Genomic DNA, 26,556 nt, shown 5'->3' with positions numbered 1-26,556 from the left:
AGGCACCATCCCAGGAGGGGTTCAGAAGAAGAGCAGATGTTGACATGATCTGGGGTTGGACCTGGCAGGGCTGGACAGGTGGTTGGGCTTCATTTTCCCTCCTTTTCCCCTCCACAGTGAACATGGACGTGGTGGGAAACAGAGTCCAGGCATTTGTGAGGGTCAAGCCAACAGCTGATTCAGCTCAAGAGATGATCAAGTTTGGGTCAGACAACAAGGTAACAACAGAAAGGGATTGGAAATGTGGAAGGTTTGGAATGGGATTTCCTTTTCCCTTGGAAATGCCGGGTTTGTCCCTCTCTGCTCTGCCCTCCCCAGCTGGAGTCCTGTGTCCAGAGCTGGGGCCCAACACAAGGAAGATGTGGGGCTGTTGGAGAGGGGTCAGAGGAGCCCCGGGGATGCTCAGAGGGCTGGAGCAGCTCCCCTAGGGAGAGAGGCTGAGGGAGCTGGGCTGGGTCAGCCTGGAGAAGAGAAGGCTGTGGGGGGACCTCAGTGCAGCCTCCCCATCCCTGAAGGGACCCCAGGAACAGGAGGGGAATCAGCTCTTGGGAAGGGCAGAGACTGGCAGGACAAGGGGCTGGAGTGAAGCTGGAGGAGGGAAGGGGGAGAGGAGAGACTGGGGGGAAGTTCTGTGCAGAGAGAGTGGGGAGGGGCTGGAAGGGGCTGCCCAGAGAGGGGGTGGGTGCCCCGTCCCTGGGGGTGTTCCAGGCCAGGTTGGCTGGGGCCCTGGGCAACCTTGTGTAGCTCCAGGGCTGGAGGTTGGTGGCCCTGCCTGTGGCAGGGGGTTGGGGCTCTGGGACCCCTGGGGTCCCTCCCAACCCAGACCAGTCTGGGATCCTGTGATTCTGGTGTGTGTTGATTCCCATGCTCCTTGTTGCTCTTCCCTGTGCTGTCAGCAGGTCATTGCTTTGAGGAGCCCCCCAGAAGTCCCAGCACTGACCAGTCCTTGATGGATCCCCACCTGTAACCACAATCCCACCCCAACAGCTCTCCCCATGCTCTGATTCTCTCCCCCTTATTCCAGTTCCTCCTTTCCCCTTCTCACCCTCAACTAATCATTCCCTGGGGGACACAATCAGGCTCATCCCTGAAAGGAAAAAGAGGATTTTAACCACATTCCTTCTCTTTTCTCCTCTTTAGAACATCCCTGACCAGAAAACACCTCCCAGGGTGCTGAAGGATGTTGTTGTTTCCCCTTCTCTTCACATCTCCAGTCGGGTTGTTTAGGACAGTCGCTCCTGCTGGTTATTGACCCTGTCCCTCTCTGCCTTTCAGAGCATACATATCCACATCCCCAGAGATGCCAGGAGAGGAGTTGTGAATAACAGGCAGACTGCCTGGTCCTTCAGGCTGGATGGTGTCCTGCACAACACCTCCCAGCACCAGGTTTACGAGACGGTGGCGAAGAAACTGGTGGCCGAGGCGTTAATTGGCTACAACGGTAATTAGCTGCTCCTGGTGTTCCTCTGGCCAGCCAGTGGAGCTTGGGGGGGCTTGAGATCCTTGGAAATGAGCCCCCCACCACCCCCACCCTGAGGTGATCCTTTGGGTTTTGGATCTTCTCCAGGTACCATCATGTGCTACGGGCAGACGGGGGCTGGGAAAACCTACACGATGACGGGAGAGCCCAGCGGGTGTGAGCACAGAGGGCTCCTTCCCCGAGCTGTGCAGCAGGTGCTGGGCTGCCTGGGGCAGGGAGGGCAGGAATCACACACACAGCTGCTGCTGCTGGGCTTGAGGGTGTTGGAAAGGGTGGGTGGGACCTCCAGAGCCCAGGGGGTCCAACCCCCTGCCCAAGCAGGGTCCCCAGGACAGGGGCTGGGATCTCTCCAGACAAGGAGACTCCACACCCCCTGGGCAGCCTGTCCCAGGACCTGAGTCCCCAGCCCTGGGGGTGTTTAACAGAGGGGAGATGAGGTGCTCAGGGAACAGGACAGGGACAGTTGGACTCCATGGGCTTGAAGGGCTTTTCCACCCTGGAGAATCTGGGATCCTGTGTGACTTGGGGCAGCCACAGTGTGGGATTCACTGTGATTGTAACATGCTTGTAGGTGTTGAGGAAGTTACAAACCACCTGGAAAGCCATGAGAATCCCAGCAGTGAGCCCACACCTGCTCCCAAACTCCTTCTCTTCCCCCAGGTCTTCAAAGCAATCGCACACTCCACTGATTCTCTCATCACAGTCCAGATCTCCTACCTGGAAATCTACAACGAGACCTTGTGTGACCTTCTGGCCTCCACAACAAGCAATGGGTCCAGTGACACCCAGATGGCTGTAGCAGATTGCCCACAGGGTGTCTGTGTGAAGGGCCTGTCTGTGCATCCAGTTGGCAAAGAGGAAGATGCCCTAAATCTCTTTTTCGAGGTAAGAAACCCCAAATATTCCCCTTCATCTGATTGGTTTATTGATTTAGCTGAGGGAGGAGGCAGTAAAGCAGGAGGTCAGTGGCCAGGATGGCTGGAAGGAGGTTCAGCCCTCCTTATTGAGGGTAGAAGGAATGGTGATGCTTTGTAGCTCATGTTCTTGGGAGGAAAATATCCCTGGCACAGAGATTCTGGAAGATCTGGAAGATCCCCCAGGGCTCAGTGCTGGGTCCAGCTCTGTTCAACATCTTTATCAGTGACCTGGGTGAAGGGATGGGATGTTCCCTCAGCCAGTCTGGGGCTGACACTGAGCTGGGAGGACGTGTGGATCTGCCTGAGGGTGGGGAGGCTCCTCAGAGGGACCTGACCAGGCTGGATCCATGGGCTGAGCCCAAGGGGATGAGGTTGAACCAGGCCAAGGGCAGAGTCCTGCCCATGGGACACCCCGACCCCGAGCAGCGCTACAGGCTGGGGCAGGGGGCTGGAGAGCTGCTGGGGAGAAGGAGCTGGGGGTGTTGGGGGGCTGGGACTGCCCAGGAGCCAGCAGTGTGCCCAGGGTTGTGAGGAGTAAATGCAGATGTTGAAACAAGAGGGCTGCACAGCCAGGGAACCACCTCAAGACCCTTTCTTCTTGCCCCTTATAGAGGGGAATCAGAGCACAACACATTACATGCTCTATAACAGTGGGATATATTACAGCTGACTGAGCCAGCACTGTGTCCTGGTGGCCAGGAAGGCACAACTGCCTGGGCTCCAAGCTGAGCCCCTTGTCCTGTCCCCACAGCCCATAGAAAAGAGACTTGGCCTTTCAACCCAGTGATGGTGGAACCGTTGGTTCTTTAACCCCCTGTGATTCAGAATCCCAGAGTCACAAGGTTGGAAAAGACCTTTGAAGATCATCAAGTCCAACCATCCCTGTCCTGTGCTGACCCAGCTCCCTGAGCACCTCATCTCCCCTCTGTTCAACACCCCCAGGGCTGGGGACTCAGCCCCTCCCTGGGCAGCCTGTGCCACAGCCCCACAGCTCTGCCAGGGAAGAACTTTGCCCTCCCAGCTGAGCTGACCCTGCCCTGGGGCAGCTTGAGCCCATTGCCCCTCCTCCCAGCTCCTGGCCCCTGGCTGCAGAGACCATCGCCCACCTCTCTGCACCCTCCTGCCAGGGCAGGGCAGGGCAGGGCAGGGCAGGGGGGAGAAGGGCTCCCCTCAGCCTCCTCTGCTCCAGGCTCAGCACCCCCAGCTCCCTCAGCCGCTCCTCGCAAGCTTTGCTGCTCTCCAGCCCCTTCCCCAGCCTGGTTGCCCTTCTCTGGACACGCTCCAGGACCTCCAGCTCCTGCTGGGACTCAGGGGCCCACAACTGGACCCAGTACTCAAGGTGTTTCTGAGTTTCTTTCCTTTGAAGAAGTCTCACTAACACCCCCTTCAACTTCTGCTTCATCTGCAGGGTGAGTCCAAGAGGGTGACAGCAGAGCACACGCTGAACAAACGCTCCTCCCGCTCCCACTGCATCTTCACCATGTACATTGAGGTAAGAGCTCCAGCAGCTCACTGAGGGGCTTGGACAGCTGGAGACCTTTACACCAGTGTTTCATAGAATCCCAGACTGGTCTGGGTTGGGAGTGACCCCAAGGGTCCCAGAGCTCCAACCCCCTGCCACAGGCAGGGCCACCAACCTCCAGGCCTGGAGCTACACAAGGTTGCCCAGGGCCCCAGCCAACCTGGCCTGGAACACCCCCAGGGACGGGGCACCCACCCCCTCTCTGGGCAGCCCCTTCCAGCCCCTCACCACTCTCTCTGCACAGAACTTCCCCCCAGTCTCTCCTCTCCCCCTTCCCTCCTCCAGCTTCACTCCAGCCCCTTGTCCTGCCAGTCTCTGCCCTTCCCAAGAGCTGATTCCCCTCCTGTTCCTGGGGTCCCTTCAGGGACGGGGAGGCTGCACTGAGGTCCCCCCACAGCCTTCTCTTCTCCAGGCTGACCCAGCCCAGCTCCCTCAGCCTCTCTTTGTAGGGCAGGTGCTCCAGCCCTCTGAGCATCCTTGTGGCTCCTCTGAACCCTCTCCAACAGCCCCACATCCTTCTTGTATTGAGGGCCCCAGCTCTGGACACAGGACTCCAGCTGGGGAGGGCAGAGCAGAGAGGGACAATCCCCTCCCTGTCCCTGCTGCCCCCCCTCTGCTGATGGAGCCCAGGATCCCATCACCCTTCCCAGATGCAGGAGCCTCTGCTGCCTCATGGGAAGTGTCTCATCCCCCAGGACACCCAGGTCCTTCTCAGCAGGGCTGCTCTCCAGGGGCTCCTCTCCCAGGCTGTGTCTGTGTCTGGGATTCCTCCAACCTGACCCTTTGCAGTGTTGGATCTCATCAGGTTCATCCAGTTCCACCTTCCCAGCCTCTCCAGATCCCTCTGGATCAATTTTGTCTCTTTATTTATGTTCTCTGTCCCCTCAGTCTCATTTCAGGCTCTTCTCAGATGTCAAATGTGTTAAGTCCAAAATCACCTTAGTTGACCTGGCTGGTTCAGAGAGGCTGAGCAAGACTGGAGTAAGTAATGGGAGAGGAACTTGGGTGTAGGGTCTGGTGAACAACCTGGTGGAGCTGAGCTGATGGGTGTTGCCCAGGGCAGAATTGGGTCAGGGGTAGGTAGAAGCTGTGACAAACCCAAAGCCACATTCACAGATTCCCAGGATCCCAGAATCCCAAGGTTGGAAAAGCCCTTTGAGATCATCTTGAGACATTTCATTGGTGACAGAGGGGGAACCTCTTAGGTCCTGAAGACAGAATCCCAGAGTCACCAGGTTGGAAAAGCCCTTTAAGCCCATCGAGTCCAACTGTCCCTGTCCTGTGCTGACCCATTCACACATCAGAGGGTGCTCAGCTCTTTGCAGGTGCTGAGGATCATGTCTAAGGCCCCACAGACACACGTGCTGCCTGAGCTGCTGCACACTCAGTCCTTTTACCTGACTCTAATCATGATCCTCCCCCTCTGCTCTGCCCTGCTCAGGCCCCACCTGGAGTGTTGTGTCCAGGTCTGGGCTCCCTGGGATCAACCAGCCAGGGATCTCCTGGAGAGAGTCCAGAGGAGGGACAGAGATGCTGAAGGGCCTGGAGCATCTCCCCGGGAGGAAAGGCTGAGGGAGCTGGGGCTGTTCAGCCTGCAGAGAAGAAGCCTGAGAGGGGATCTGATCAGTGGTTCTCAAGAGCTGAAGGGTGGGAGCCAGGGGGCCATGGGCAGCCTCTGCTCAGGGTCTGTGGGGACAGGACAAGGGGCGATGGGCTCAAGTTGGAGCCCAGGGAGTTCCCCCCAGTGTGGGGAAGAACTTCTTGGTGGTGAGGGTGAGGGAGCCCTGGGCCAGGCTGCCCAGGGGGTGTGGAGTCTCCTTGTCTGGAGAGATTCCAGCCCCTGTCCTAGGGACCCTGCTTGGGCAGGGGGTTGGACCCCATGGGCTCTGGCCAACCTCTGTGATTCTGTGATTTCTCCACAGAAGAAGGGGCTGGAGCCATCAGGGACAGAGACCCTCTGGGTTTTCCTCTTCATTCCACATGTGATGGTGTAATCCCCTGCTCCTGGTCACAAGAAACCTTGTGAGAGTGTCAGTGCTCAGGAACTGCAAGGTCCTCAGGTGCCCTGTGACATTCTGTGGTCAGGACAGAGAGCCCTGGGCCCAATGTGGGATTTACCCTTTGGGAAGGGAAGTCAGTGGTCCTTGTGGACTTGAAAATGAAAACCCAACGTCTCTGAGAGCTCCAGGAAGTTCTAGGGTATGGATTTATTTGGTCTGAAGGAGATCCTGACCCTGGCAGTCAAGTGGAGTTGTCTGTCTCCCCCATCGTTCAGCCAGAAACACGGGGTGAGCTTTGTCTTGCTCACCAAGCTGGGTGGTGAGGATGTGCTGGAGGGGTGGCTTAGCATAGGGTGGAATGGAGGGATTTGATGATCTTCAAAGGTCTCTTCCAACCTTGTGATTCTGTGATGGGATGGCATCCAGAGGGACTGGGTAGGACGGAGAAGTGGGGCCAGGGGAACATCATGAGGTTCAACAAAGCCAAGAGCAGGGTCCTTCCCCTGGGTCAGGACAACCCCTGTTACCCTCACAGGGCAGGAGATGATGGGCTGGAGAGCAGCCCTGAGGGAAAGGACTGGTGGGGACTGGTGGGGGAGAAGCTGGACAGGAGCCAATGATGGGCACTCACAGCCCAGAAGGCCAACCTCATCCTGGGCTGCACCCCCAGCAGTGTGGGCAGCAGGTCCAGAGAGGGGATTGTCCCCTCTGCTCAGACCTCCCCTGGGATCCTGCGTCCAGCTCTGGAGCCCTCAGCACAAGGAGGACATGGAGCTCGTGGAGCGGGGCCAGAGGAGCCCCGAGGAGGATGCGAGGGCTGGAGCAGCTCTGCTCCGGAGCCAGGCTGGGAGAGCTGGGCTGGCTCTGCCTGGAGCAGAGGAGGCTGGGGGGGCCCTCAGAGCCCCTTCCAGCCCCTGAGAGGTGCCTGTAGGAAAGCTGGGAAGAACTGTTCCCCAGGGCACGGAGCGCCAGGACGAGGGGCCATGGGTTCAGCTCCAGCAGGGCAGGGCCAGAGGAGACCTGAGGGAGAAGCTCTTCCCTCTGAGGGTGGGTGGGGAGAGCCTGGCCCAGGGTGCCCAGAGAGGTGGGGGAGGCCCCATCCCTGGAGACACCCAAGGTCAGGGTGGATGGGGCTCTGAGTGACCTGCTCTAGTGAAGATGTCCCTGTCACTGCAGGGTGGGATGAGGTGGCCTCAGAAGGTCCCTTCCAACCTGACACCTTCTCTGATCTCCTCACAGTCTGGAGGCCAGGTTCTCAGAGAAGCCACCTACATCAACAAGTCTCTGTCATTCCTGGAGCAAATCATCCTTGCCCTGAGCAGCCCCAAGCGGGACCACGTCCCTTTCCGGCAGAGCAAGCTCACCCACGTTCTCAAGGACTCCCTAGGTAAGACCTGCACCAGAGCCTGGACCACTCCAGCTCCACACAGCTCCTAGAAACCCTGGTCATGTCCATGTTTCAACTCCTAAAGCCCTGACCTAAGAACACATGGAGCTAATTTGATAGTCAAAGGAGATCTGGCTCTGCTCATCCAGTGAGCCTGGGGGTGCAGGAGACATGCAAAGCCCAGGCTGATGCAGCTGGTGCAACATCACCCCAGGGGAAACACATCTGACCTTTACCCTTAAGCCCTTCTGTGCTTCCAAACCTGTAGGAACCCTACAGAGTGTGACATGCTGCCCTGGTCTTTGTCACTTCGTTTTCTCTGGTGTAATCAGTGAGTAATTTAAGTTATTAAATGGATATACTACTAATAATAATGATAATGATGAAACCAACACAAATGCCCAACAGATGTACTTTGTTGTGACTTTGGGGACAGGACAAGGGGCGATGGGCTCAAGTTGGAGCCCAGGGAGTTCCCCCCAATGTGGGGAAAAACTTCTTGCTGGTGAGGGTGAGGGAGCCCTGGGACAGGCTGCCCAGGGGGTGTGGAGTCTCCTTGTCTGGAGAGATTCCAGCCCCTGTCCTGGGGACCCTGCTTGGGCAGGGGGTGGGACCCCATGGGCTCTGGAGGGCACTTCCAACCCCTCCAGCTCTGTGGTTCTGTGATTGGTGGGGTTTGTTTTCATTTCTTTCCCAGGAGGAAACTGCAACACCATCCTCGTGGCAAATATCTGTGGAGAAGCTGAGCACCTGGAGGAGACTGTAAGTCAAACTGATGGGTTTTGGGGGCAGAATTTAAGTCTTCTTCCTGCTCCTGTCAGAACTGGCTGTAGGTGGGGTGAAGGAATGGTCTCTGGAGGGTGATGGTGGGAGTTCCAGAGGAACAGCCTGCCTGCTTCATGGAAAATTTGGCTGGATCACCTTATCTCAGAGGCTTAGAAAGCAGCCTGCTCTGTCCCCATCCACTTCATGATGGGATGAGGTTGAACCAGGCCAAGGGCAGAGTCCTGCCCATGGGACACCCCGACCCCGAGCAGCGCTACAGGCTGGGGCAGGGGGGTGGAGAGCTGCTGGGGAGAAGGAGCTGGGGGTGTTGGGGGCCTGGGACTGCCCAGGAGCCAGCAGTGTGCCCGGGGGGCCAGGAAGGCCAAGGGCATCCTGGCTTGTGTCAGAGCCAGCGTGGCCACAGGGCCACTGATGTGTGATCCAGAGTGTTTAGGATCCAAGTGTTGGTTCTGATCAGGAATGGGAGTGGGTATTTGGTACCCACATGGTACATGAAGAGCTGTCTGCATTGGGACAGAGAAGGCAAAGGCATCATATACCACCAAATTGGGAGGAGGTGGTGACTCTGATGAGCGTGGAGAAACCTTGAAGAGAGACCTGGACACATCACAGAGCTGGGCAATCCCCGACATAGTGAAGTTTAAGAAGGGAAAGGGCTGGATTCTGCCCTGTGAAGGGGAACCCTGGCTGCACATCCAGCCTGGGGGAGCAGGTGCTGGAGGGCAGCGGTGCTGAGAGGGGTTTGGGCTGTGCTGAGAGGGGTTTGGGGATCTTGGGCTGTGCTAAGAGGGAGTTGGGGGGTCTTGGGCCATGCTGAGAGGGGTTTGGAGGTCTTGGCCCCTGATGAGAGGGGGTTTGGGTCCTACTGAGAGGGATTTGGGGGTCTTGGGCTGTGCTGAGAGGAGTTTGGGGGGTCTTGGGCTGTGCTGAGAGGGGTTTGGGGGGTCTTGGGCTGTGCTGAGAGGGGTTTGGGCTGTGCTGAGAGTGATTTGGGGGTCTTGGGTTGTGCTGAGAGGGATTTGGGGGTCTTGAGCCATGCTGAGAGGGGTTTGGAGGTCTTGGCCCCTGATGAGAGGGGGTTTGGGTCCTACTGAGAGGGATTTGGGGGTCTTGGGCTGTGCTGAGAGGGGTTCAGGGGGTATTGGGCCGTGCTGAGGGGGGTTTGGGCTGTGCTAAGAGGGGTTTGGGGGTCTTGGGCTGTGCTGAGAGGGGTTTGGGGGTCTTGGGCTGTGCTGAGAGGGATTTGGGGGGTCTTGGGCTGTGCTGAGAGGGGTCTGGGGGTCTTGGGCCGTGCTGAGAGGGGTCTGGGGTCCTGGTGCCACCACGCTACCCCAGAGCCAGCAGTCCCAGGCAGGAGGGGTGAGCAGCCCCTGGGGCGCATCCAGCCCGGCCCCGGGAGGGGCTTGTCCCGCTCTGCCCTGCGCTGGGGCGGCCTCACCTCCAGCCCTGGGGCAGGTCTGGGCACCGCAGGGCAGGAGGGACAGGGACCTGTGAGAGAGTCTGGAGGAGGCAGCGAGATGGGGAAGGGTCCTGAGGAGAGGCCGGAGGGCTTGGGGAGGCCCTGGGGAAGAGGAGGCTGAGGGGAGACCTCGTGGGGTCTGCGGCTGCCTGCTGAGGGGGTGGAGGGGCAGCGCCGGACCCTCTCCTCTCTTTGGGGGGCAGGGACAGGACCCCAGGGCAGGGTCAGGCTGGGGGTCAGGAAGAGGTTCTGTGCTGAGAGGGGGGTCGGGGCTGGCACAGGCTGCCCAGGGAAGGGGTCCCAGCCCCGAGCTGGGCTGAGGGCAGGAGGGAGCTGGGTGATGTGCTCAGTGCCACGCTGGGGCTGGGCTGTGTGGAGCTGGGAGTGGGACTTGAGGTGCCTCACAGGTCCCTGCCAGCCCAGGGGATCCCAGAATCCTGGGATCCTGTGATCACTGGAGGCTGGATACTCACACAGAAGCCAGGGAGCACTAGAAGATACTCTCCCTGGAGGAGAAATCCTCACTAAGCTTTGGATTGCTGCCCTCTGGGATGCAGTGTGGTTGAGCAGTACCCCCTTAATGAGGTGTCACCCCTGTCAGTGTCTCTCTCAGCCCCTGAACTCCCTGTTTTCCAGTTGTCTTCTCTTCGGTTCGCTACCAGAATGAAATGGGTGACAACAGAGCCCATCATCAACGAGACCTGTGACCCAGTGGTACGTGGAGAAGGGCAATGGGAGGAGGGAGAATTTCCTCAGGTTCATTAATATTCAGGGTAATTACCCTGTTATCAGCCCTGCTGACACCTGCTGGCTTCACATATGTGAGGGAATGGATCAATCTCAAACTGTTTGCATTGGTATTTAATTAGAATTAACTGGAATGCACTGGAAAGCTCAGACATGTGGATCTTCCCCAATGTATTGGAGAGTTATCTGACCTGTGTCAGCACGTGGTGTGTGAGGAGCAGAGCTCTGGGGGCCTGGGACTGCCCAGGAGCCAGCAGTGTGCCCGGGGGGCCAGGAAGGCCAAGGGCATCGTGGCTTGTGTCAGAGCCAGCGTGGCCACAGGGCCAGGGCAGGGCTTGTGCCCCTGGGCTGGGCACTGGGGAGGCTGCAGCTGGAGTGCTGGGTCCAGTTGTGGGCCCCTGAGTCCCAGCAGGAGCTGGAGGTCCTGGAGCGTGTCCAGAGAAGGGCAACCAGGCTGGGGAAGGGGCTGGAGAGCAGCAAAGCTTGCGAGGAGCGGCTGAGGGAGCTGGGGGTGCTGAGCCTGGAGCAGAGGAGGCTGAGGGGAGCCCTTCTCCCCCCTGCCCTGCCCTGCCCTGCCCTGCCCTGGCAGGAGGGTGCAGAGAGGTGGGCGATGGTCTCTGCAGCCAGGGGCCAGGAGCTGGGAGGAGGGGCAATGGGCTCAAGCTGCCCCAGGGCAGGGTCAGCTCAGCTGGGAGGGCAAAGTTCTTCCCTGGCAGAGCTGTGGGGCTGTGGCACAGGCTGCCCAGGGAGGGGCTGAGTCCCCAGCCCTGGGGGTGTTTAACAGAGGGGAGATGAGGTGCTCAGGGAGCTGGGTCAGCACAGGACAGGGATGGTTGGACCTGATGGGCTCAAAGGGCTTTTCCAGCCTGGAGACTCTGGGATTGTGTGAAGCAGCTGGGGAGTTTCTTCTGGCAGCTTCCAGAAGAACCTGTGTGACAAGAGGGCTTTTCCTCTTCAGCCCCTTTCTTTTTTATTGAGCTTTGGGGACTGAAAAAGAGCAGCTGCATGAACAGCAGTTAAGGATGCTCAATGGGTGGCTTGCAAAGCAGCCCAGCATCCAATTCCCACCAAATCCCAAGGAGATCAGCGTTCAGGAGGTCTCTGAGTGGCACCTCTCCTGCTTTTGGGGTGGTATCTCATAGTCCTGGTGGCTCCTACAAGTACCAGCTCAGGAAAGCATGGAATTAAGGACTAGGCACCTTCTTTTGGTGCCTGAGGTGGGCTCCATGGGTGGTGCACCCAGGAAGCAGCAAAATCCATCCTGTTGGAAGCGAATCAAAGGCAAAGTGCTTCCCAGACTCACAGCTCCAGGTTGGGGGTTGGGTTTTCCCCCCACCCCAATAAGAAACCCTCTTGTTTTCCTGCCAGGGGACAGTGAAGGCTTTGCAGAAGGAGATTGTTCTTCTCAAGCAGGAACTGGCCACACATGACAACTTGGTAAGGCATGAGCAGCTCAGACAGGACCCAGCTAAGGCTTTGCCCTGACCTTTGCTTTGCTGTAGGACCAGTTAACTCAGTCTCCAGCTTGATTTTATTCTTCCTTCTGCTCCCAGCTGTCTCTTGGGGTTCAGGTAAAGCTCAGAAGACCCTGTGCAGTGAGATGTGTTGTAGCTTCAATCCCCATCCACTGCAGATGGGTTTGATTCAGGCTGCTGAAGCTCTTCTCTTGTTTGATTGATGGGAAGGGGAACATGTTGCTTTCAGTGAGCTCCCAGGTCAGCCTGGACCATGAGACATGAAGATCCTCAAGTCCAACAGTTCCCATCCTGTATGGTTCAGCACAGGGCAGGAACAGTTGGACTTGAGGATCTTAAAGGTCTTTTCCAACCTTGTGGTTCTGTGAACCATGAGGATTCCTGCTCTAGGGACCCTGCTTTGGCAGGGGGTTGGACCTGATGAGCTCTGGAGGTCCCTCCCAACCCCTACAGCTCTGTCAGTCCCTGGGCACAGCAGAGCACTGTCTGGTGTTCACCAGGCTGGGACTTCCTCAGCTCTTTCTACTCCTCTACCTCTCTCCTTAGGTGAATCGTTCTTTGGTGACTCACAGCCCTCTGACTGATGCCCAGGTTGCAGAGATCAGATCCCAAGTCCACAGATACCTCAAAGGAGCCATTGATGAGATAGATGTAAGTAGTCCTCTAGGAGTGAAGAACTGAGTCTCTGACCCCATCCCATTTCACTCCCACACAGACACAATTGAAACATCTCCTGAAGCAGCATTTAAACCCAAATGTGCTACAGAATTGGAATTTAATTAATTCTTTTCCATTTTAAAGACCATGTTCCAGTTCTCATCCCAGTTTGGTGGTTTTTGGAAGCTTGAGGAGACTTTTCCTCAGTCCCAACACCTTGTGAACTGGTTTGTTTGGAGCTTCTCTAAACAATTCAGGTCACGATGTCAAACTGGAGCCTTGGGAGGTGTGTGGCCAAAATACATCTGGTCTCTTAGAGGCCACAGAGCTTCTGGACCTGAAAGTAACAGGTGACCAGCAAATGATTGTGAAGAGGAACAGCACAAGTCTTCTGTAGTGTAGAATCACCCAGCCATGAGTGTCTGGGGTGGGCAGGGACCTTCTGAGGCCACCTCATCCCCCCCTGCAGTGACAGGGACATCTTCACTAGAGCAGGTCACTCAGAGCCCCATCCACCCTGACCTTGGGTGTCTCCAGGGATGGGGCCTCCCCCACCTCTCTGGGCACCCTGGGCCAGGCTCTCCCCACCCACCCACCCACCCTCAGAGGGAAGAGCTTCTCCCTCAGGTCTCCTCTGGCCCTGCCCTGCTGGAGCTGAACCCATGGCCCCTCGTCCTGGCGCTCCGTGCCCTGGGGAACAGTTCTTCCCAGCTTCCCTACAGGCACCTCTCAGGGGCTGGAAGGGGCTCTGAGGTAACTCACCTTGAGCATGGAGACCCACTGAGTGCACACAGAGCCCTCACAGTGTGAAACCACTGACCACAGCCCAGAGAGCCTCACCTGTACATCTCTTCCTCAGATATTGAACGTCAGGCAAGTCCAGGAGGTGTTTAAGCAGTTCAAACTCATTGTAAGGTAAGAGAGCCCAGGGTGCTGCATTTTGCAGTGAAGATTAGAAATTCCACCAAGCTTTTTGTGATGTCACATCATGGCATTGGTGAAGAATCACTCTGAAAGGGAATAAACACCATCCTGGCTTGTGTCAGAGCCAGCGTGGCCACAGGGCCAGGGCAGGGCTTGTGCCCCTGGGCTGGGCACTGGGGAGGCTGCAGCTGGAGTGCTGGGTCCAGTTGTGGGCCCCTGAGTCCCAGCAGGAGCTGGAGGTCCTGGAGCGTGTCCAGAGAAGGGCAACCAGGCTGGGGAAGGGGCTGGAGAGCAGCAAAGCTTGCGAGGAGCGGCTGAGGGAGCTGGGGGTGCTGAGCCTGGAGCAGAGGAGGCTGAGGGGAGCCCTTCTCCCCCCTGCCCTGCCCTGCCCTGCCCTGCCCTGCCCTGCCCTGGCAGGAGGGTGCAGAGAGGTGGGCGATGGTCTCTGCAGCCAGGGGCCAGGAGCTGGGAGGAGGGGCAATGGGCTCAAGCTGCCCCAGGGCAGGGTCAGCTCAGCTGGGAGGGCAAAGTTCTTTCCTGGCAGAGTTGTGGGGCTGTGGCACAGGCTGCCCAGGGAGGGGCTGAGTCCCCAGCCCTGGGGGTGTTGAACAGAGGGGAGATGAGGTGCTCAGGGAGCTGGGTCAGCACAGGACAGGGATGGTTGGACTTGATGATCTTTTCCAGGCTTTGCTGGGATCCAGCATCCCAGTGGGTGTCATGGTCCAATTTTGCCTGGTTATGGATTGTTTTAACTTGTGACTCCTTAAGTTTCCCCAGTGATGGGCTCCAGGCATTTGTATCTCTCAAATCAGATCTCATGGTGTTTGATCTGGACCATTAGAAGGGTCTGTGAAGTATCCAAACAGCCATCAAACAGCTTCTGTGTCCAAAAGGGCATCAGGGAAGAGGGGAGTGGGAAGAGGGGAGTGGGAAGAGGGGAGTGGGACGAGGTCATGACAGTTACGGGGAGGGACAGAAGGAGGTGAGATGGCAGGGAAGAGATGGTTTGTTTTCAAAACCTGGTACTGGGAAGTGTTTTGGGTTTTGGCTCTGGAAGAGTCCTTGACCATGACATAAGGAGCTGTTTTCTCCCCTAGGCAGCAGGAGCAGGAGCTGGAGGGCAGATTACGCAGCAAGTACCTTCTGATAGACAAAAACAACTTTGCTGTCCTTGCTGCTGTTCAGAAGGTAACAGTTGGTGCTTGAGCCTGGCCTAAAACCCATCTTAGACCTGGCTCCTTTGCTGCTGGAAGGTGACCCCTGTCTGTTGGTGGGTTGCAGGAGGCAGGCTCAGATCACCAGCCTCCCCTCAGACCCCTCATTCTTATGATTTCTGGAGCCAAATAAATGTACCACATGGAACCCTGGGATCAACCAGCCAGGGATCTCCTGGAGAGAGTCCAGAGGAGGGACAGAGATGCTGAAGGGCCTGGAGCATCTCCCCTGGGAGGAAAGGCTGAGGGAGCTGGGGCTGTTCAGCCTGGAGAGAAGAGCCTGAGAGGGGATCTGATCACTGGTTCTCAAGAGCTGAAGGGTGGGAGCCAGGGGGCCATGGGCAGCCTCTGCTCAGTGTCTGTGGGGACAGGACAAGGGGCCATGGGCTCAAGTTGGAGCCCAGGGAGTTCCCCCCAATGTGGGGAAGAACTTCTTGGTGGTGAGGGTGAGGGAGCCCTGGGACAGGCTGCCCAGGGGGTGTGGAGTCTCCTTGTCTGGAGAGATTCCAGCCCCTGTCCTGGGGACCCTGCTTGGGCAGGGGTTGGACCCCCTGGGCTCTGGGGGGCCCTTCCGACCCTCTGAGTCTGTGAGATACTTGGGAGTGAATAGAGGTTCCCAGATCCCATTTTACAGTGGGGTGGAACAGCTCCTGTGTGTCTCCCATGATTTAGGTGGCTACAGACCTAATGCTCCCCATTCCATGCTTTGTTTCTCCTGTTCCCAGGCAGGTGTGTTGGATGTCAATGGCCATTTGGTGCTGGAAGAGGATGGACGGGATTCTGGGGGTAAAACTTCTCCTTCAACAGCCAGACGTGGCAGGAAGAAGAAATCCATGAGGGGCAATGAGCTTCCCAGGTGGGTTTGGTAACCAGAGAGCTCTGCCTTTCCCTGACAGCATCTCACTGCAGCGATGGGCCTGGCCAAGGGGGGACATGGAGCCTGGGGAGGAAGGCAGAGACTCAGCTGCTTAACAGGGGTGTGGAATCCCAGAATCCCAGAGGCACCAGGTTGGAAAAGAGCTTTAAGATCATCAAGTCCAACCATTCCCACCCTGTGCTAAACCATCTCCCTGAGCACCTCATCTCCCCCCTGTTAAACACCCCCAGGGCTGGGGACTCAGCCCCTCCCTGGGCAGCCTGTGCCACAGCCCCACAGCTCTGCCAGGGAAGAACTTTGCCCTCCCAGCTGAGCTGACCCTGCCCTGGGGCAGCTTGAGCCCATTGCCCCTCCTCCCAGCTCCTGGCCCCTGGCTGCAGAGACCATCGCCCACCTCTCTGCACCCTCCTGGCAGGGCAGGGCAGGGCTGAGGGCAGGAGGCATCTGGGCAATGGGCTCAGTGCCACGCTGGGGCTGGGCCTGTGTGGAGCCAGGAGTTGGTCCTTGTGATGTCCTTATGGGTCCCTTCCAGCTCAGGAGGTGCTGTGATAGGTCTATGAACCCAGAGCAGGAGCACTGGGCAGGGTTTGAGCTGTGGACACGAAGGCTGGGCAGGGTTTGGGCTGGAGAAGGAGATCTGCTGAGTGGAAAAGGAGGAAGGGACAGAGGAACAGGTCAGGAGAGGAGATTTTGAGAGGGAAAGAGGAACCAGATCTGAGCAGAGGAGGATCCTTTGCTTTCTAGCAGTGTCTAACCATTGTGGCTGAGAGCATCTCTGTGGTTCCTCCCTGAGATCTCCCCAAAGTCCTTGTGATAGAGAGGAGGGGAAGCACCAAGGCTTTAGTATCCACCTGCCACAGGGGACTCCTCCATGAGGTTCTGCTCTGTAGGGAGATGGAAGGAGGTTTGACAAGCACTTCTCTGCACCTCTTTTGAGTCACACTATCCCCTCTTGATGAGGCTGGTGGTGGTTGTGGAGGTGAGAGGAGGGAGAAGAACAAAGAGTTGGGCTTCATTTAGATTTGGGGTGAACTCAGATCCTGGGGGGTTCAGTTTGGAGGCTCCTCAGAAGGTGAAGAGGGTTGTCCTGTCTGCAGGCATGCCTCAGTCCAGGCATGGTGGGCCTGTTGACCTTGAGATCCTCCTCAAGAGAGTTAGTCCAGCCTGTGTTGTGTTCTGGAGTAACTGCTACAAGGCAGATACTCCAGGAAGTAAGGGTCCTTCTACTCCAGGAAGTAAGGATCCCTGTACTCTAGGGTTACTCCTAGTTACAAGGCTGATCTTACTCCTCAGTAGATGTTTCCCTGCAAACTTGGGCAGCAGCAAGGTGAGGCTGGTGGCTTTGGGTCAGCAAAGCTTGGACCTGCAGCACGTTTTGGTTCCTGTTTCCTATGCTGATGACTCAAATTAACCTCACTCATCTCTCTTTCCCCACCTCAGGAAGGAAGGAATTGGGACCTCTCCTTCTGGGAAGGACCTGGATGGGTTTGGACCATCAAAAAGTCAAGTAATAACCCCCACCAAGGATCTGGATGGGAAAGAGGGAAGAAGGAACCAGGGTACAGTGAATATTGGTGCAGAGCACTCAAAGCCAGCTCCAGTGGAGGATTCCCAGCAGCCCAGGTAAGGGGGGACACCTCCTTTGCCAGAGGGTGGTTTATTCCAGCATGGTAGTGTTGTGTTCCCCTGGTACAACTACCTGCTTGAAAGCAGAGAGAGGAGATGCAGAGATCTTCATTGCTTGGGAGCAGAAACAGGGCAGCAGTGGCTGTGTGGACACCCTGTGCACCAAGGTATGGTGCTGGTGGCCACCTTCTCCATCTGCTTTGAGCTCTGTCCTGACCAGTAGCTCTGTTTGGTGTGGGAATTGCAGCACTCTTTGCTCTGTGGTTCGTAGTAAAAGCCCAGAGACACCTCAAGGCCACCATGAAACCCCCACAGGGTCAGGACTGTGGGTCAGGACTGTGGGTCAGCCTCCTCTGCTCCAGGCAGAGCCAGCCCAGCTCTCCCAGCCTGGCTCTGGAGCAGAGCTGCTCCAGCCCTCCTGGCTCCTCTGGCCCCCTCTGGCTGTGACCATCCAGCCCATTCCTTACCCACTGAGCAGCCACTGTGGTGCTTTGAGGAGTCTGAGAAATGCCCTGAGGTCACCAGTCAGGGCAGGGGAGTTGTTTTCCTTTGCCCAGTCTGGACTGAGGGATGTGGAGGCTTCCAGGTACCTCCTGCTGCTGCATCCAGCCTGCTCACCAAGGACAGAGCATGGTGTTCCCCTGAGAGAATCTCCTCTTCCTGCTGGGGTTTGTGATGAAGAAAGAGCTGCTGTTCATGGGGCACATTTGCATCCAAACCAGGTCACAGCATCCCAGAACTGCAGGAGTGGGAAGGGACCTGGAAAACTCATCCAGTCCCACCCCCTGTGCCAGAGCAGGGTCACCCAGACTCAGTCCCACAGGAACATGCACAGGATCACAGGGTTTGGATGTCTCCAGAGAAGGAGACTCCCCAGCCTCTCTGGGCAGCCTGGCCCAGGGCTCCAGCACCCTCCCAGGGACAAAGTTCCTCCTGACATTCCCATGGAGCTTCCTCTGCTCCAGCTGCACCCGCTGCCCCTTGTCCTGTCGCTGCCACCCCTGAGCAGAGCCTGGCTCTGGCCTCCTGACTCTCACCCTGTGCACACTGACAGACAGTGATGAGCTCACCCCTCAGCCTCCTCTTCTCCAGGCTCAAGAGCCCCAGCTCCCTCAGCCTCTCCTCACAAGGAAGGGGTTCCACTCCCTCCATCACCTTGGTGTCCCTGTGCTGGGCTCTGCCAAGGAGTTCTGTGTCCTTCTGGAGCTGAGGGGCCCAGAGCTGGACCCAACATTCCAGGTGGGGTCTCAGCAGGGCAGAGCAGAGGGGGAGAAGGACCTCTCTTGACCTACTAACCACCCCCCTTCCCATCCACCCATACAAGAGCTGTGGGGCTGTGGCACAGGCTGCCCAGGGAGGGGCTGAGTCCCCAGCCCTGGGGGTGTTTAACAGAGGGGAGATGAGGTGCTCAGGGAGCTGGGTCAGCACAGGATGGGAATGGTTGGACTTGATGATCTCAAAGGGCTTTTCCACCCTGGTGGCTCTGGGATCCTGTGTCCATGTTCCTGGAATTCTCTTGCAGCTCCCCCCCACCCAAGGCAGAGGCGTTTGAGCAGTTCAAGGAGGAGCATGGAAGTGAGATCCACAGGATCTTTAAGGAGAACAAAAGTCTCCTCCTGGCCAAGAAGAGGAGAAGTGCTACAGTAGCTCAGAGGATCAACTCCATCAGGCATGAGATGGAGGACATCAGAAAGGCTCTGGAGGCTGAGAAGCAGGAGTGGTGGCAGCAGGGTGAGTGTCTGTGTGGGAGCAGCTCCTCCTCTCTGTGGTTTCAAAGCAGTTCTGGTGGTGAGACCACCACTGCTGCTGGGCAGTCTGCATCTGCCCTGATGTAGAAACCAAGGAGGGGACCCTCAGAGCCCCTTCCAGCCCCTGAGAGGCGCCTGTAGGAAAGCTGGGAAGAACTGTTCCCCAGGGCACGGAGCGCCAGGACGAGGGGCCATGGGTTCAACTCCAGCAGGGCAGGGCCAGAGGAGACCTGAGGGAGAAGCTCTTCCCTCTGAGGGTGGGTGGGTGGGGAGAGCCTGGCCCAGGGTGCCCAGAGAGGTGGGGGAGGCCCCATCCCTGGAGACATCCAAGGTCAGGGTGGATGGGGCTCTGAGTGACCTGCTCTAGTGAAGATGTCCCTGTCACTGCAGGGGGGGATGAGGTGGCCTCAGAAGGTCCCTGCCCACCCAGCACAGTCTGGGATTCAATGACCTGATGAGTCATGCTCTTGCTTCTTTTGAACCTTTGCTTTTTCTGATGACATCTACCAACTGGGGGGTTGTTGTGGGGGCTGGAAACCACAGGAATCAACTGATGGGAGGGAAACCAAGAGCAGGAGATGTTTATCATGGCTTGACTGTCCCCAAAGTGCTGACCAGCCCTTGCTACAGCTGCCCAGGCAGTTTTTCAGCTGGAACCATAAAAGCCTGAAGTGACACTTCCATCAGGCTGTCACATGAGTGTCCTTCTGAGGAGCTTGGTCCTTCCTCTCCATCTGCACGTGGCCCAGTTGGGGCAGGACCAGCATCTGGCTGGGTTCAGGAGTTCAGCAGTGATTCCTGCCCTGCTCCAACCCTGCGTGTGGAGAAAGCACATCTAAGGAAACATCACTTGTGTGGTTAACCTCAGCCCAGCTGGGTAACTGCCATGTGGTCTGAAGCTTAATGACAGCTCTTGGGCCCTCTCAACCCTCAGGAGAAACCTCTCTTTCCTTTTCTTAACCAGGAGACAACGTTGATGAGACAGGACAGGCAGGAACCGATGAGGAGTCTTCACTCATCACAAAGCTGAAGGACCTGAAGGAACAGTACAGGTCTGGTTATGCTGAGCTGCAGGACCTGAGGGCAGAAGTCCAGTACTGCCAGAGTCTGGTGGACCAGTGCAGACACAAACTCATCTCAGGTACCTACCTGCTCACCAGGGCAGGTTCTGAAGAGCCTTTGGTTTAGCTGGGGGTCTTCAAGGCCAGGTTGGATGGGACTTTGGGCACACTGGGCTGGTGGGGGGTGTCCCTGCCCATAGCAGGGGGGGGAACTGAAGGGGCTTGGAGGGCCCTTCCCACCCAAACCAGTCCAGGGTTTGGTGATGCTTTCCACCATGGATGTGGTCCAGGGTTTGGTGATGCTTTCCACCATGGATGTGGTCCAAGTGACAGGAGGAGAGGGAAGGGCTTCAAATTGACCCAGGAGAGGTTGAGGTTGGATATCAGGAGGAATTTCTGCACTGAAAGGGTGGTCAGGGGTTGGCACAGGCTGCCCAGGGGGTGGTGGAGTCACCATCCCTGGAGGGGTTTCAAAGGCCTGGAGATGAGTCCTTAAGGACATGAGAAGGTGCTGGAAGGGGCTGCCCAGAGAGGGGGTGGGTGCCCCGTCCCTGGGGGTGTTCCAGGCCAGGTTGGCTGGGGCCCTGGGCAACCTTGTGTAGCTCCAGGCCTGGAGGTTGGTGGCCCTGCCTGTGGCAGGGGGTTGGGGCTCTGGGACCCTTGGGGTCCCTCCCAACCCAGACCAGTCTGGGATTCTATGACTCTCTGATCTAGAGGGGTCAGACTGTGGTTGGACTTGATGATCTACAGGGTCTCTTCCAACCCAGGTGTCTCTGTGTCTCCTCTCACCCCTGTGGCATCAGCATTACTCCAGTCCCAGTGCTGCAGCACCCAGACTGTGGCAGGAAGCAGAGTGTGGTCACTTGAGCCTGTTCTTGACGAGCATCACCTCGTGCTGATGGTCACCTCTGCTCAGGGTGACCCCTGCACCTGCCCAGTGTGCTCCAGTGCAGGACACCCAGCTTGGTAACGGGGATGGGGGGGCTCAGCCCCCTCCCTGGGCAGCCTGTGCCACAGCCCCACAGCTCTGCCAGGGAAGAACTTTGCCCTCCCAGCTGAGCTGACCCTGCCCTGGGGCAGCTTGAGCCCATTGCCCCTCCTCCCAGCTCCTGGCCCCTGGCTGCAGAGACCATCGCCCACCTCTCTGCACCCTCCTGCCAGGGCAGGGCAGGGCAGGGCAGGGCAGGGCAGGGGGGAGAAGGGCTCCCCTCAGCCTCCTCTGCTCCAGGCTCAGCACCCCCAGCTCCCTCAGCCGCTCCTCGCAAGCTTTGCTGCTCTCCAGCCCCTTCCCCAGCCTGGTTGCCCTTCTCTGGACACGCTCCAGGACCTCCAGCTCCTGCTGGGACTCAGGGGCCCACAACTGGACCCAGCACTCCAGCTGCAGCCTCCCCAGTGCCCAGCCCAGGGGCACAAGCCCTGCCCTGGCCCTGTGGCCACGCTGTCCCTGTCACAGCACTATCTAGGGACAGACAGGTGCTGGCCCTGCAGGAGCTCTGCCCCTGGTTCCTGTTGGCCCCAGTTTGGCATTTTTTGGGTGCTCCAGCTGTTTGCTGCCTGTTCAAACATGGGACTCGTTCCATATCGATGTCACCCCAGAGCAGAGGGGTCACATCAGGGTATGAAGTCAGGGGACACGTTGCATCATCTCCACGGTGCCTAAAGAGAGCAGAGCTCCATGTCTGACCTTGTTTGTCCTCCCCAGCTCCTGGGACACAAAGCAGCTCCACTCCTGAGGTCCCTCCTCCCCTCAGGGCCCATGGGCTCTCCCAATCCATGAGGAACCACGCTGGAGGAATGGAGCAGAGCACAGCCACCCTGCAGAGGCTGTCTGGGAGACATCCAGTATCAGGAAAGCCCCCAAATCTGCTGTCCCCCTGAAACATCTAGCTCCAAGCTGCAGTGTCCATGTCTCCAGGACGCAGGAGTGTTGCCATCTCCCAGCTCTTGGGCTGCTCAAGCCCAGGGGACTGTCCCCAGCACCAGCCACCATGGTCCTGCCACCACACAGGCAGCTGGGGCACTCAGCACCTTCCCTCAGCCCAGCCAATGCCTCATCCTTCCATAACTTCTTGTCCAAAAAGTTTGGAACCCAAGAGCTTGGAGTCCTGAGGTCCCATCTGATCCCAGGGCAGGAGGCAGAAGAAACCCACCCTGGTCTCCTCCATCATCCCAGCCCCATTTATTGCTCCCCCCCTCCCCCACTTTGCTTTGCAGAGTTTGAGACGTGGTACAACGAGTCCTTCCTCATCCCCAAGGATGTGCAGGAAGCTCTGAAGCCTGGTGGCAGCATCAGACCTGGAATGATTCCCATAAACAGAGTCATGTGCCTGGTGAGTTGTCCTGAAAAGCTTCTCCTTGGCTTCTCCTTGAGCTTCTCCTTGGCTTCTCCTTGATAGCCACACGTGGGAGGGTAAGGATGGTCCATGGCAGGAGAGCAGTGAGATGCTCTCCACCCTGCTGGGTGGGCAAGGAGGTTGATGGCATCCTGAGGTGTATTGGAAGGGGGTTAGGAGGTCAAGAGAGGTCCTTCTCCCCCTCTGCTCTGCCCTGCTGAGACCCCACCTGGAATGTTGGGTCCAGCTCTGGGCCCCTCAGCTCCAGAAGGACACAGAACTCCTTGGAAGAGCCCAGCACAGGGACACCAAGGTGATGGAGGGAGTGGAACCCCTTCCTGGTGAGGAGAGGCTGAGGGAGCTGGGGCTCTGGAGCCTGGAGAAGAGGAGGCTGAGGGGTGAGCTCATCAATGTCTGTCAGTGTGCACAGGGTGAGAGTCAGGAGGCCAGAGCCAGGCTCTGCTCAGGGGTGGCAGCCACAGGACAAGGGGCAGCGGGTGCAGCTGGAGCAGAGGAAGCTCCATGGGAATGTCAGGAGGAACTTTGTCCCTGGGAGGGTGCTGGAGCCCTGGGCCAGGCTGCCCAGAGAGGCTGGGGAGTCTCCTTCTCTGGAGACATCCAAACCCTGTGATCCTGTGCATGTTCCTGTGGAACTGAGTCTGGGTTACCCTGCTCTGGCACAGGGGGTGGGATGGGATGAGCTTCCAGGTCCTTTCCCACTCCTGATGTCCTGTGGTGCTGTGATCTGGTGTCCAACTGCCCAGAGCTGTGAGGAGCAGCTGGGAGGTTTGTTTCCAGTCTGGATGATCTGATCTATTTACACCTGAACTCTTGTGTTTGGTGTTGTGGCAACTGGTGTTCAACCAGCTCCCTGTTCAGAAACCACCACTTTGGGGAGCCAGGTGTCCTTTGTCACTCCTGACAAAGCTCATTTCTCCCCAGCTTCTCATTCCCAGACTCCTCCTCTGGATTCTTCTCCTCTGAAGCCATTCCAGGCTTTGTCCTCCACTGGGCAGTGTCAGGCTCAAAACCTTCCCACCTTTAGGGCTGGGAGGTGGTGGCAGAGCTTCTGCCCCACCCCAGCTGCAAGGGGGAAATCAGCCCTTTCAGAGAGTCCTGGTATCATGGGATGTGCTGGGTGGGCAGGGACCTTCTGAGGCCACCTCATCCCCCCCTGCAGTGACAGGGACATCTTCACTAGAGCAGGTCACTCAGAGCCCCAAACACCCTGACCTTGGATGTCTCCAGGGATGGGGCCTCCCCCACCTCTCTGGGCACCCTGGGCCAGGGTCTCCCCACCCACCCACCCTCAGAGGGAAGAGCTTCTCCCTCAGGTCTCCTCTGGCCCTGCCCTGCTGGAGTTGAACCCATGGCCCCTCGTCCTGTCCCTCCACACCCTCAGGAACAGGCTTTGAATGGGCTGCCCAGCTGGAGTCTCCATCCCTGGAGGGATCCAAAGCATGGGTAGATGTGGTGCTGAGGGACATGGTTCAGTGCTGGCTGGCAGGTTGGGGTGATGATTGGACTCCCTGACCTAACAGGTCCCTTCCAAGCAAGACAATTCTACGTTTCCATGACCATTCAGTCTCCAGAGGTGGTGTTTTCACAGGGGGTTGGGGCTCTGTCCATCTGCTGGCAGGAGGAAGACGAGCAGGAGAGGTTTGAGAGGATGCAGGAGGCAACACTGCCAGGCTACTCAGCTTCTGTCTCCTTCTACAAGGCAAAGATGAAGACTGAGCAGAAGGTAATCACTGCTGGGCATGGTTCCCCATGGCCCTGCCCGTGCCTGGGGGGAGAGGAGAGCAGCCCCAGAGGTGCTGGACTCTTCTAGAAGGGATGTTCCTTTGGCTGAAACCCTTTGAAAGATGCTTTTTGGTTCTGTAGAACATCAAAGCTCTTTGAAACCTTGTCTCTGGTTGACATAAACACCCCATCCTGTGCTGGGCTGCTGCTAAGAGGTGATCTCAACACCTCTCCCCTCTGGTTCCTTCCTCACCACGAGGTGCTGGAGGACACCACTGAGTCCCCAGGGCTTCAGAAAGATCTGGGGGGGTAGGGGGGTCATGAGTAACAGGTCTCCACCACAGCACTCAGGGTTTGAAGGCAAACAGCTCAAAAGCAGCCCTAGATGTGCTTGGAAGGAGATGTCCCAGATCACATCCAGGCCTCCTCATGCCCAGTTTTGAGCCCACAGGGCAGAGCGAGGTTGGTGTGGTGGGGATGGATGCACTGGGGTTCTCTGGGCAGGTTTCTTTCCCTGCCCCATTGGGAAGTGGGTTATTTTGGCAGGGAAAACACCTTGATGGGGGAGAATTCCAAGCAGAGCTCGTGCTGATGATCCTTCTCCTGTCCCCAGCACGCCTACACCAGAGCCTTGTCATCCCTGGAGCAAATGAGGAAGAAACCTGGGCTCATCCCAGCTGCTGGGAAGAACAAACCCCCATCATTCCTGAACATCATTTAGCAGATCCAGGCTCAGCTTGGAGCTGGGGATTCAGCACAAGCAGCTGCACCATGGGAAGTGTCCTGGATTCCTGGCCACCATGTGCTTATCAACAATAAACAGTAGGGAAACCCCCTCCCCCCACACCCCCATCACCAAGCACCCAACTTCTGTGCAGGGAAACTGAGTTACCCACACTTGAAGGAGGAGTTTGGGCAGGAAGCAAATGGGGGGTTCAAACAGGGCTTGTTTTGGGGAGTGTTGCTGGAAAAGGCAGAGTCCTGACAGTGTTGTGTCCATCTCTGGGCTCCCTGGGATCAACCAGCCAGGGATCTCCTGGAGAGAGTCCAGAGGAGGGACAGAGATGCTGAAGGGCCTGGAGCATCTCCCCTGGGAGGAAAGGCTGAGGGAGCTGGGGCTGTTCAGCCTGCAGAGAAGAAGCCTGAGAGGGGATCTGATCACTGGTTCTCAAGAGCTGAAGGGTGGGAGCCAGGGGGCCATGGGCAGCCTCTGCTCAGTGTCTGTGGGGACAGGACAAGGGGCGATGGGCTCAAGTTGGAGCCCAGGGAGTTCCCCCCAATGTGGGGAAGAACTTCTTGGTGGTGAGGGTGAGGGAGCCCTGGGACAGGCTGCCCAGGGGGTGTGGAGTCTCCTTGTCTGGAGAGATTCCAGCCCCTGTCCTAGGGACCCTGCTTGGGCAGGAGGTTGGACCCCCTGGGCTCTGGGGGGCCCTTCCAATGCCTACAGCTCTGTGATCCTGACAGAGAGGTGTATTGTGGTCTGCATGGTGGGGTTCTGGTGTGTGTGGGGGGTCTGTGGGGCACAAGGAGCAGCCAGAAGCTTCCCCCAGCCCCACAGCCCAAGCCCAGCGGCTCCAGGCTGAGCAAGGCCGAGCCCATCAGCGCCGGTCACAGCCCCGCCGGGAACCCCAGTGAGGAGGGAAACCCCCCCAGGGAAGGGAGGGAGAAGGGGCAGAGACTCTGCAGGCTCCAGGGGCAGGGAAGGGGGCAGGAGGAGAGAGAGATGCCCCCGCAGCCCCTGGAGAAGCCCCTGGGGGAGCCCAGGGAGGATGCTGATGGAGCAGAGACCCCCCTGCAGCCCCAGGAGAGGCCCCACGCCGCAGCGGGGGGAGACCCCTGGCAGAGAGGAGGCCTCTCCCTGCCCTTATCTCCACTCCTCAGCCTCTCAGGATCTATTTTGCCCCCTGCCCAGCTGAGAAGGGCAGCGATGGAGCAGCTCTGGTCCAGCCTGGGCCCATCCACCTCCACCCCAGCGATGCCCACGCAGCAGAGCAGCAGCTCGTTTCTGTTCCCATGAAGGAGCCTCTCCCCAAGCAGTGCTGGGGGTAACAGCCTGGCAATCTCCTTTTCTTTGGAATTATCCATTTCCAAAGGTTTAGAAAGCTTCCCAAAATTCCCCCTGGGATGAATTTGCCATGAAAACGAGCTCAGCTTTCCTTCAACCTTCTCCTCCATCCTTTGCTTCCCCCTGGTGCTTTCCTGTGGGTGCTGCTCGGTGCCACCTGCCCTGTCCCCAGGGGTGCCTGTGACACTTTCTCCTACACTGTGGTCCCAAATCTGGATTAAAAAAGGGAAGAAATCTCAATTCTGGATGCTGCAAATACAGTTTTGAGGCTCCTGAGCGAGCAGGAAGGTCCTACAGCACCCCAAAAGCAGGTGGGTATCCTGGGGTGCTCTGGCATTGACTCACTGGAGGAGCTTCTCCCTCTCCTGAAATAAAACAGCCTGTGACAGGGAGGGGGTTTGGTGATTTTTGGGGGGGGTTTCTCTCTGAAATGTGGTCTGGGAGCTGGCAGGGCCGGGGCTGAGGCACCTCCTGAGAGCAGGGGACTGGGCTGGGGGTGCTGGAGTGGGTCTGGGGGGATGGTGGGGGGCTGAGG

The 26,556-nt window shown here is 57.9% G+C and overlaps 1 protein-coding gene across 1 annotated transcript; it reads left to right on the top strand.

The window, feature by feature from the left end:
• Positions 1-122: 122 nt before the first annotated feature.
• KIF9 (kinesin family member 9) lies at positions 123-24,811 on the top strand (the record flags this gene model as incomplete). Its single annotated transcript, XM_084280023.1, has 20 exons — positions 123-218; positions 1,276-1,441; positions 1,568-1,674; positions 2,141-2,365; positions 3,806-3,889; positions 4,808-4,900; positions 7,159-7,306; positions 8,004-8,068; positions 10,188-10,265; positions 11,667-11,735; positions 12,320-12,424; positions 13,290-13,345; positions 14,452-14,542; positions 15,294-15,424; positions 16,886-17,068; positions 18,594-18,802; positions 19,784-19,960; positions 22,095-22,210; positions 23,853-23,957; positions 24,570-24,811. 20 exons carry the CDS (start codon positions 123-125, stop codon positions 24,675-24,677), a joined length of 2,412 nt encoding a protein of 803 aa, XP_084136149.1. The 3' UTR covers positions 24,678-24,811.
• Between the last annotated feature and the right edge of the window lie 1,745 nt (positions 24,812-26,556).

This window comes from Gallinula chloropus (assembly GCF_964237585.1).
Source record: "Gallinula chloropus genome assembly, chromosome: 2".
NCBI classification, from domain to species: Eukaryota; Metazoa; Chordata; class Aves; order Gruiformes; family Rallidae; genus Gallinula; species Gallinula chloropus.
The sequence above is the reverse complement of the archived record's forward strand: the minus strand, read 5'-3'. Positions and strand labels throughout refer to the sequence as shown.